Source organism: Fundulus heteroclitus, chromosome 3 (assembly GCF_011125445.2).
Source record: "Fundulus heteroclitus isolate FHET01 chromosome 3, MU-UCD_Fhet_4.1, whole genome shotgun sequence".
In the NCBI taxonomy this organism is placed as follows: domain Eukaryota; kingdom Metazoa; phylum Chordata; class Actinopteri; order Cyprinodontiformes; family Fundulidae; genus Fundulus; species Fundulus heteroclitus.
Window position 1 is genome coordinate 37054060 of NC_046363.1, and position 11155 is coordinate 37065214.

An 11155-nucleotide genomic window follows, 5' to 3' on the forward strand; every position below is an offset into this window, starting at 1 on the left:
ATAAACGCTTATCTTCATAACTATATATCACTGCGTGTAGTTAATGTATAGATGAGTTACACTTTTTGAGTTACTGAAATGCATAAACTTTGGTGGTGCAAACATTTGTCTGTCCACCACAACACATTCTCTCTTAAAGGTAAAAGCTATAAAGTTAAATTATATGCATTATTATTCCTATTTTACAGTGTGAGACTCTGGGCAGAATGATTGGACCTATGGAGGAGACAAGGGGAAACTTTCAATCCTAAGAACACTATCACTGTCTGTCTTGCAGTGGTGGTAGCATCATGCTGTTTTTTTCCTGACAACAACAAAAGGTAGATTGTACTATTGCTAAATTAAAAAGACGACAGCCCCCAAATTCTTCAACTTAACCTAAAATTAACAGTTAATAGGAATTGTGTTAAATTATATGACTTAAAAGCTTTACAAACCCCGAAAATTAAGAACCCTACACCCCGTAATTTATCCACGTACTTTATTCAATAAAAATGTTACAAAAAATTATGCAAATAATACTTAAGTGTAGTGTTTTGTCACACCTTATTAAAATGTATACCTATTTTTTTTTTTTTATTTCTCAGGGAAAAAACGTTAAAGCTCTTTTACTCTGATATATGTTATGATCTTGATGGATGGCTTCAGGTTATTTCCAGATACAATTGTTGGACTTTGTATCCCTTTTAGGAAAGAAAAGGTGAAAACTGACATTCATTCAGGCCTTCAGACACCATTAAACAAATGGATATGTCTAAATACAATAAAATGGCTCCTATTGAAAACATGTGAATTCAAGAATAATCTTTTTTTTCCTGTTTTGTTGCATCAATTCTCTCTTTTGATTTTGATGATTTGTACGCTAATTTATACCAGCACAGATGTAGAAAATGAAAAAAAATAAACAAGTTTTTTTAAAAAAAAAAGCAATATATCATCGGTAAGACTTTGAGTTACATTGCTTTTATTTCCTTGAGTGTGTTACGGAAGACCTCGACACACACTTCCCCGTTCGGTTGCTTCATGGACGCCAGCTTCCAGGCCTCCTCAAACGTTTCCTCAGAAATATCCACACCAATATTCCCGAATATGTCTTTAATCTGTCATGGAGAGGTTAAGAGGAGTCAGAATGAACAGTGAGGACAAATCTTAAAAAAAGTTAAGAAATTACTGTATTAACGCTCATTTTATGAACACTTTATGACTTTTGCAACTCATTCTTGCAACAAAATCTCTATAAGATCACATTGACCCCAACCACTGCTTCTCATTCATTCAGCTGGAACTTGGAGAAGCCAGCAGGCACCAGAAGCAGAGAGACGATGAAACTTCCTGCTGGGTTCAAGGTTCAGACTTTGTTGTCAACATTCCTTGGAAGAGTTACATTTAGGCTCACCAAGCCAGGCTGAAGAATCCCAGGCCTCCAGTGAGATACTGTTGTGTGTCACTTCTTGCAGATAACACTGGTATAATTTAGCAGCGATTCTCTTTGTCTTATTAAAACAGATGTAGACCTTTTTTATATTACTTATTTTTTTTGTCTTCTTCAGCAACCTGTTCTCAGTCTTGCTGTTGCTGATTGAATGAAGGCCACCCATCTAACCCTTCTAAACTAAGGGTAGTAATTTTTTTCCATCAGTAGTGGGGCAATTTCAAGAAAGCTGGGACACAGTCTGCTTAAGAATATGATTAAATGTCACCCAGTTAATATTAAAAATCAAATGCATTACAGTTGTTGCTGCTGCTAAAGCTGCTCCAAATTCAGAATAAACTATAAAGAAACTTGTGCCAAAAAGGGAAGTTCCTTTTGGCCGCTGCCACAGGCTTGGTGAGGAGAAGGGATTGCTGCAAGGTGACATGCTATGCAGTTATCTGGGCTAACATATACCGCCATTGCCAACATTACATGTCTGGCTTGCATTTCAGTGGCTAAGAAAGATATGCAGCATTAGGTAAATAATGCTCTGTTACCACGTTTGAAACCATAGCATATGTGATTTGATCTTCAGTCAACCCAAGCTGCCATATATTTTTTGAGGAAAAACATCTGAAGCATAAATAATGCTGAGATGCTATATATTCCTCACATATCCGTCTCTGCTATGACATTTAAGACAGTTTTTTCCCCCCTAATTTGCAGCAATATTTCAAACTATGCTATGCTGATGCAATTTCTCATCTGATGAAGATTATTTTTCTTCAGCTTTGCTTGGATTGGCTCCAGCTCACAGTCGCCTGGCTGCTTTTCTGATTATTTCAGCTGATAATAATTAGATCCTTTGGGGGCACTGGTAGATGTAAGGAGCATTCTACTTTTTCATCAGACAGGAAATCCTTAGATATGGAGTAAAAACAACAACAAACAGATGTAGATGTCATGTCAAAAGTAATGTAATTCAGAGCACTGAGATCCCTTTATCCCAATATACACATGGTATACAAAATGGAGGAGCAGGAAAGTGATAGGACTTGATTACAAAATGATTTGACAACCCATCGTTTTTTTTCAGTTCCCTAACATAATGTACATGGTATTATAAACAGTGACTGCAGCTTTAGAGCTAACTTCTTAAAAATTCGGATTAAATCATCAGATGAATTTCACTGTATTGTGTTACAGTTAGAACTGAATTGTGCTGTGTGCAGACGGTTTTAATGCCACTATATGACAGGACTCCACTGGATTAATATTGAATGAATTTGTATTGATATTGATTGTCTTAAAAGGAGCTTTTTTCCCCCATGTTTTGAACTGGTGCTCCGTAAATAAATAGAGTTGAACTGGATTTTTTTAATGTTAGTTTTTTTTTTTTTCACCCTCCAAGTTGACAGTCATCATCAATAGCATTTCTTTTGCCTCTGCTTTTTCAGCTTCGACAGAAAAAAGGGCCATATTAAGAAACTTTTTCTTTCACAAACTAGCCGTCAAATTCCCACAACAGACCATTCATCACCTCTGACCGCAGGTTCATGGCTCACCTCCTTTTTGCTACGAGGACAGAAGAAGTGCTCCTCGTGAACACCACGGAGAGCATGGACTGATGGATGCAGGAGCTCTGCAGCTGTGGATAAATCACCGTAGTTGATTCTGTCGCTGATTCGTTTGATGCGTGGAGCTGGAAGGTCGGTGCGCATGGACGGGATCCCATAGGCGCGATCATCTGAGAAAGGAGTCATTTAATCAAGGAAATGGATCAGTTATAGAATCTGCAGAATAAATTAAAATTACAACAAGAGAAAATTGGTGTGATAAATTAATCCTTTATCTCCTGCAATCATAAACCAATGGTTATTTATTTTAGTGTCAAATACAATTAGGACCTTCTTTGCCATCTCCTATTATTCCACTCACTTTTCAATTGTGTTTATTCTGGCTAGAAAAAAAGATTATTTTTCTGCTTAACCAATCTCTTCTTGGACAAACCATTCATTGATAACCCAGTTATTTGGTCAATAATATGCATATGTTTCAGTCAAAGCCCTGCTCCAGACTCACTTGATGTGGGCTGCACGTCACTGTTAGCCCCAATGACTGAGGCGGAGGTGCAGAAGTGTCCTAAAGCTGCTTTGGGTCTCCTGATGGTCCTGACAGTTTTCTGTGAACTGCCTGGCTCTAGGGGCTCCAGGTCCTCGGGCCGGATCAAAGTGTGGGAGGAAAGAGGTTCATCTGATTCTGATGATGGTTTTCTGTCCAAATGGACTGGAGCTGAGCTGGACTGACGATCTGCAGGGGGACATTAGAATAACAATCTGTCTCTGAGACCTAATTAGAGATGATAGGTGATCAGCAATATATATTTATTTAAATATAAAACCAAGCCTGAGCCCCTTTCACCGACCGCTGATGGGCATCTTGTCCTTCCAGTTTAGAAAATTAGCAAACTCCGTAAAGTTGATAAATCCATCCTTATCTGTGTCACAGTACTCCATCAGGTCATGCAGAACTTTGTCACTCGGTTTCAGGTTGAACTCGTGACACACTGCCTGGAGATCTTCTTTGTCGATCAGGCCCTTCCCTTTCTGGAAAACAAAACAAACACAAGCGTTTTCTACTTGTCTCTCTGCTGAAGATGTTTAACTTGTGCAAAGTTGGATGGTATAAATAACCCTATAATGCCCCCAATGTGTGGATAAGGCACTAAATGACTTGGCTTGCATAGGTCTGGGTGTCTTACAATAATCCTGCAGCACATTTTTTAAGGCAATTTAAACAGGTCCACCCCCTTAGTAATGGGGAGTCATTAAGGTTGTTGTTGGGCTGCAAATTGAACCGAAACTGGTCCACACCTCTGCAACGACTCCCCGTTGCAGAGGTGTGGACCAGTTTCGGTTCAATTTGCAGCCCAACAACGACCTTAACGACTCCCCATTACTAAGGGGGTGGACCTGTTTTGGTTTAATTTGCATGTTATCTAAGCCATTACAAGGCCTTTGTTGTGCGATAGATAGAGCTCCACACTAGTCCAGACATTTTGAATAGAGAAAGCTTTCTGGATAGGAAGCGAAATGTCTTCAAACTTTGGAAAAAAATTTAGTTATTTAGGTTTTTTTACTTTTTTGGAAAGTGGAAATTACCACATTGTAAGCAATTAAGTTCCCTTAGTGTTTATACTTACTTGTGTCTACACCAGGGGAAAAATAAAAATCACAAAGCAAATCCCGAAGGCATTTAAAAGACTGGATCCAGGACAAGGCTCAAAAGCAACACGTTTCCAAGAATGAGAACTCAACTGGACAGGCAAATTTATAGCTGTTTAGAAACTACTTTGAGGGCTTTTATTTACTTAAAGGAACTATACCTAAACTTGTTTTTGCCTGATAAAAAAAATGCTTTGTATTATGTGTTTAAAAGTTGCAATTTGATATTAATAATTGACTAAATGATTGCGTGAATGAGCAAGTCTGGGATTTTATTTATGAGGAATTAGCAGCAAACTGGGGACAACCTGGGACAACTTTTGTCTGCTGATGACGCAGCAAGGTGTGGAGCGGTGACAGGGTATGTAAACAGAACAGCATGGCATGCATGTAGGCGTTGCCCATTTACCTGAGAAAATATAATTCACCCGAGACGTAGACATTATGTCCTATTGGAGAATGAGTCATGGGAGTAACAGGTCCAGCTGGAAAGCCAGGCATCCTGCTGCCTATACACATTTTCCAGCTCAGTCACAAGGTTTCTTGGGCCAGAGGGTTTCTATAGTCCTTACATCGATCCGTCCTTCCAGTGCCCGGTGTTCTCCGAAGGGAGTCAGCTGGCGGATCAGGTACCCGAACCACCTCATCAGGCTTCTTTCACCATTTAATTCATATTCTGGTTAGATCGTCTTGGATTATCTTCAACTATCACACCTCAGAGCGGCATAACCATTCACTTAATGGACGTAACCTCTATGTGAGACGTAAATTATGACCTCAGGTTGAAAGTTTAGCTAGGCCTGCCTGTAGCATCTCATGCGTACCTTATCATAATGTCTGAAAGCCTTCATCAGGGTGGGAAAGTGGTGGAAGTTGGCCTTCATGAGGAGGTGTCTCACTGCATTAACCAGGCTTCGCTGCCAGTCTACACCTCTCACAAACTCCCCCGGCTCAGCGGAGTGGATAATCTCTCCTGCTCCTGTGGAGTAAAAAGGCCGAACAAGATTCTCGGCTTTCTGATGACAAGATTCCCAGTTTGTGTTTCAGCACATGGAGAGGCGTTTTTACCATACTGATCTGCTGGAACGGAAACCCCAAATGTGTGTTCAGGTGGAACGGGCAAAGCGTTTCTCCCCCTACAAAGACTGATGGATTGATAAAGTCAAACATGAGGACCTTCAGCTGCACATGGAGAAATTTAGTGAAGAACAAGCAAACGCCTACGTGTTGCTGGTTATGCCCATTTGCAACGCCAACTTTTCCTTGTTGCCAGATCTCTTCCAGAGAGCATTTGGAGTATCCAACCTGCAAGAAAATGTAGAAAAACCTCAACGCATCAGGTACGAACCATGTGGCTAAAAAGTTTGACTGAAATTCTGATTAATTCACAGTTAAAAATTGCCGCAGAACTTACTTGTGTGACTCTCCCACCCAGTGAAGAGTTTTGCCAAGATTGCGGCCATCGCTGAAGTGGGGTGTGGCGATCCCAAAGTTGCCGTTTTTATTAAATTTATTACGATTGTATTTTCTGTCAATTTGTTCACCTGAGATAAAGCCAATTAGACACCGTTAAAAGGTTTCACTACAGAAATGACTTACAGTTCAACAACAACAAAAACATTTTCTAGTAGAAAGAAGCATATATCCTACCAACAAAATAAGAATTGTGACTGCGGATGTAAGCTTCGTGTCCCACATGAGCCTCCTTCTCCAGCTCCTCTGTTGTTACTGGAGGGTTGAGGATCTCACGCACAGCGAGCCCTGGATTAAAGGAATACGGGACAAAATCCAAAGCAAACGGTCGCTTCTTTCAATTCTAGTGATTAAGACTAAATATTTACTCAATATTTTAACACAGCATTTGTGAAAAGACCAGATACATACTTTATCTTTGAGATGCAGCATTTTTAATTTTCAAAATATACAGGAGACGACTGAGATTTAGGAGAATCGGTTTTGGTAACACGTCCTTATGAGTCTTCTATCCATACAAACCACAATAGATTTACAAAAGATGATTTTTCCTAAACAAAATTAGGATTTATCATTTCTTCTAAACACAGCATCCTTTCTGGAAAAAAAAAATCTTGTCTCTACAACAATGGCTCAGAATTTTGCAGTAACAATTTTACGCTGAGATGTAGTAGAATGACTGAAAAACCTCTAAAATCAAAGACAGAGGTGTTAAATAGTTAATAGTTTAAATTATCTCAATTAAATTCCAACAACCAAGAGCCAAAGCTCCACCACAAAGCCTTTTTCTGTGAACACCCCCACCATGCACTGCCTAGCTGCCGGTGAATGCAGTCTTTCTAATAAAACCGAACTTCACCACAACGTATTGTTCTCCACTGAGATCCTCAAATTACTGTGGGTCAGATTGACTCTTTTAGGTCAATTCTCAATGGAAGGCTGCACCAGAAGCCGATGCAAAACTGTGGCTTTAGCTAACTAATGGAAGTGTTTAAAAGTCAAGAGCGCCCAGCTAGAGTAGCTGAACTTTATTTTAAATTAATCAGATTTACTTAATTGACGTTAGGTGTGAATGCAAAAACACTAAATGCAGAAACTGAATCAAAATGGGCTTTGACAAGTGCTACTTAAACGGTGTACACAATTATGCGACTTGATTCTTAATCTCCCTTCAGTAAATTTGTTGTTTTTCCTTTGGCTGAATTATGCAGAATAAATGTCACTTCGTGTGTAGAAAATAGATCTTAAAATTAACCATGGGGTACACACCAGGTACACACCAGGTAAAGTGTACACACCAGGAGTGTGTACACTTTAGAAATGACTGATTTATAAGTTTAATTCTGCATAGTTTAAAGCAGGGAGGCTGGTCTCTGGGGAACGAGGCATGGATTTCAACCAGCTGCTAAGAAACAGGGTTAAAATGAAATGCAGCGGCGGTATGTTGACCAAAACGCATCGCACACATTCAAAACCTTAAGAAATCTGAAATACCTTTAACTGTTTTCACACCAAATGTAGTTTCGTCGTTGTACCAGGCGGGAGCATCCTGGACGGGCCCTCGACCAAGCGGAGCTTTCCTTCTCGAAGCATAAATAGACTCGCTGTCTTCTTGCAACTTCTGTTGGAAGAACGTCTTTTGGGGAAGATTTATTAAGCCATCACCCTGCTGGAAAAATAACATATATTCTGATTGTAAGGCAGTGGCGTAACCTCAGAATGTTGTATTTAAACCACAGAAAACGCAGCATAGACGTGTTATTACTTTTTCACCAATACTGATGGATATCCGCAGTTTTATGGTAATATTTATTTGTGCAATGGCAATAAAGACGTCTTATCTTACAAAGATTCTAAATTTATCTGTGCTTTAAATTATATGTCAGGTAAAAATAACAAACTTCACCGTCAGTAAATCAAAGATCCCTGTGATCTGAAACTGTTGGCATATTTTTATTTCCTGTGAAGTGATATTTAAATATTTAAAAGTAACCACACTTGACAAAGTCATGGGGAGCTATAAGAAGCCTAATGAAAAGAAAATGTGAAATTCCAAATTAATAGTTGATGCCAATTTTTAATGACATGACCTGATCTGTTTTTTATATGTCTTTTAGTATAAAAACAAATCTTCAACATACATTTGTGGCAGCTATTTATACATGGATGGGTGGACGGATGGATGTGACATTTAGATAAAGGAATAGTGAATAAAGTGTGGAATTACAAATACTTTTGCATCTTCCATTTTCTTTCTATCTAGGCTAAATCAGCATCCGTCCTTTTCTAGACTGTAAAGGAGTCCTGTGGGGTATTTAACCTGATAAATGTGTAAATTGTAATGCACAAAAGCTGCAAACGAACCCAGTAAACCACTCCTAAGGTTGTTTGCCTATGCTGTACTCACAGAGAGGGATGGTTTCGTGCTGATGCCATGAACCAGAGTGCTGGCAACATCTGGGTCATTTGCCTTCCCTTGGGGCACAGCGATTGCTCCTGGTTCTGGGTGGGTACTGCGGCGGAATTTCCTTAAAACCGGCGGGGTTGGGGGCTGGTTGTTTAAAATGTATGGTGACACATTATAAAAAGCATGAACAAGTCACCCAAGAGCTGTCTGCTGTCTCAGAATATAAACTGGTATCATCTGTTTTATCAAAGTAATACTGCAGAAATGTAGCTACACATTCTTATATGTGAGGATCTGAGGGCCCAGATGTCTGCACAGAGGAGAGAAGTAATGCTGCTATCATGCTTTGATGGCAAAACAACAAATAAGAACCCCACACAACACAGAAAGAAGCAGGCAGGAGTGTAGCAGGCATTTAACAGGAGGCTCGGAGTAGGAGCAACGTAACTGATGCTTGGCAGGTTTGTCGAAAGCTGATGAACTACAGGTGTGATAAACTAAAACTAGGAAACCTGAGCAAACTCCATGGCAGAATGATGGAGCATAGTAAATAAACCCCTTTTTAAGCAAAAAGAGAAGCCAGATAGAACAATGAAACAGGCCCAGTGCAGACTGGGACACCTTCTGAGGAAACTAAACCAAGCATCACTCCCTCCCTACTGTCGCTCCAAAGAGCTGGAGAGGGTAGTAACATTTCAGCATGCCACTTCAGCTGCAACAGAGCAGACAAGAAGGTTCAAGAGAGTACAGTAGGATGAGCTGAAAATGTCACTGCAGACTCCATCCATGATCTTTTTTTCCGGGCGACCGCATGAACAGAGCGCTAAACGTTGTTAGAGCCTGCTCACGCCCTCTCTGTACACGTTTGGAGCAGCAGCCATCATGCAAACCGTACAGCGACATCAAAAGCTGAAGCAGGAGACTTCTACACAGCTTTCTGCTTCAAGCAGGTAAAAGCCAATAAAACAAATATATATAGAAATCTCTATCTATATAGATATATCTACAGTATATAGATATATTTCAAGATTATGCTCTTTAGATTATTCCACTTATTTTTATGTTTTATTTGTTTTTATCTGTGTGCAATTTCTGTCCACTATTTAATTGCTTTTCCACATTAACATCATTATATGTGTTTTGCACATTTCTTAAAATCCCCCCACTTAGTTTTACACTTGCTTAATCAGCAATAAAGGCAGGAAATTAAATTAAACTGAACTGAACCCACCCACCCTCCCACACACACACACACGCGCACAGACAATATCACTAAACCCTTTGAATCTTGACCACACATCAGTCTTCTGCATTACAAAAGAAAACTTACATGGGGGATTTCTTGTAGGCAGCTCTCTGCTCTGTCTCCTATTGGTTTTAGTTTCCCGGCCGGCTTGAAAAAGAAAAACAACAAACACAGGTGCATCTCGGTAAATTAGAACATCACAAGCATTTAAGCTAGTTTATTTCAGTAACTCGTGTCAAAAGATGAAACACTTGTGTCATGTGGTGTACTTACACACAGAGTGGTATATTGTGGGGTTTTTTCAGTTAATTTTAAAATATTATGGCTTAAAAAATGTAAAGTTCAACACGTTTCTTGAAAGTCTTTTGAGGAGAGAAAATGTTATGTCCCTGGTGTGACCTATACAATAATGGAGAAGAGTAACTGCTCAGCAGGGTAAGCCATAAAAAGCTGTAATCAAGCACATTAATAGGAAACAAAAACATGTGGTTAAAAAAGTTGCACAAGAAACAAGGATAATTGCATCTTTGAGAGGATTGTAAAGGCTTTGCAGAAGAATCGGTACACACTAACTGTGTCTGAAGCCAGGGTTTACAGCAGGTACCACACCTAACCAGTACATGAGCTTCAACTTTTGCATCCCTTGTGTTGCTGGCAAACTTTTTAGAGATGCTGATTTAATTTTCCTGCAAGGCACGGTATCTGTCCACACTTTCACAGCCATCAGGTTTAATGATATAACTGCTTGATGAGGCAGCAAACCATCCAAGCCTAAACCTCACAGAGAACCTATTGAGTTTTTGTCAAAAAGGAAGATGAGACACGCCACAACACACAGTGAATAAAAAGTAAAATGGCATTATTGTAAACAGGGCTTCCATAACACGTCAGGCAAAAGGAGGCACACGTAGTAATTCATTAACATTGTGTTAAAAAAAAAAAAATTACCATGCAGTGGGGAAATAAATAAGTTAACTTACCCTCGGTGTGTTTTGGTTTTTCTCTCTTTCTCTTTGCTGGCAGCAGACGTTTCCGTCAGTGAAATTCATCTTGAACTAAGAAGTTAATCTAATTTTTGGTAGTCGTGTCTAAGGTGTAGCAAAAGCAAAAAGTTGTTGCTAAAGAAGTTCTCCGAAACCTGCTAAAGGCAGACTCGTTCAAGAAAGACTATCCGTTAAGAGTTATGTTGCCTAGCAACAGGCTGTTACCATGTAAACCGAAGTCGCTTCAACTAACTTATTTTTATTTATAATTTTTTTAATGAAATGTTGAACTGTCTTTTGCTGTCATCTATTATTAACAGTCTTTTGCATTTTTTTTGTAGAAGTAAACGTTCAAATAAATTGAGAATAAATGCAAACATCTGATTGGTCCGGGCCGCTGATACGCAG

General features: G+C 39.3%; 1 protein-coding gene across 3 annotated transcripts; it reads right to left on the minus strand.

The window, feature by feature from the left end:
* Nucleotides 1-941: 941 nt before the first annotated feature.
* On the minus strand, nucleotides 942-11127 carry efhb (EF-hand domain family, member B). Of its 3 annotated transcripts, none has more exons than XM_012877713.3 (13): nucleotides 10745-11127; nucleotides 9849-9911; nucleotides 8519-8662; nucleotides 7606-7777; nucleotides 6289-6399; nucleotides 6053-6182; nucleotides 5863-5943; nucleotides 5707-5783; nucleotides 5463-5617; nucleotides 3840-4020; nucleotides 3497-3724; nucleotides 2980-3161; nucleotides 942-1100 (listed from the first exon to the last, which is right to left on the minus strand). In XM_012877713.3, the coding sequence occupies exons 1-13, from the start codon at nucleotides 10811-10813 to the stop codon at nucleotides 954-956; spliced, it is 1740 nt and encodes a 579-aa protein (XP_012733167.2). In that variant the 5' UTR covers nucleotides 10814-11127; the 3' UTR covers nucleotides 942-953. The 3 variants fall into 3 exon arrangements, with proteins under 3 accessions (XP_012733167.2, XP_012733166.2, XP_035991211.1); XM_012877712.3 differs by having other exon boundaries at nucleotides 7606-7780; XM_036135318.1 differs by lacking the exon at nucleotides 10745-11127 and having other exon boundaries at nucleotides 7606-7780; nucleotides 8519-8639.
* Nucleotides 11128-11155: the final 28 nt, after the last annotated feature.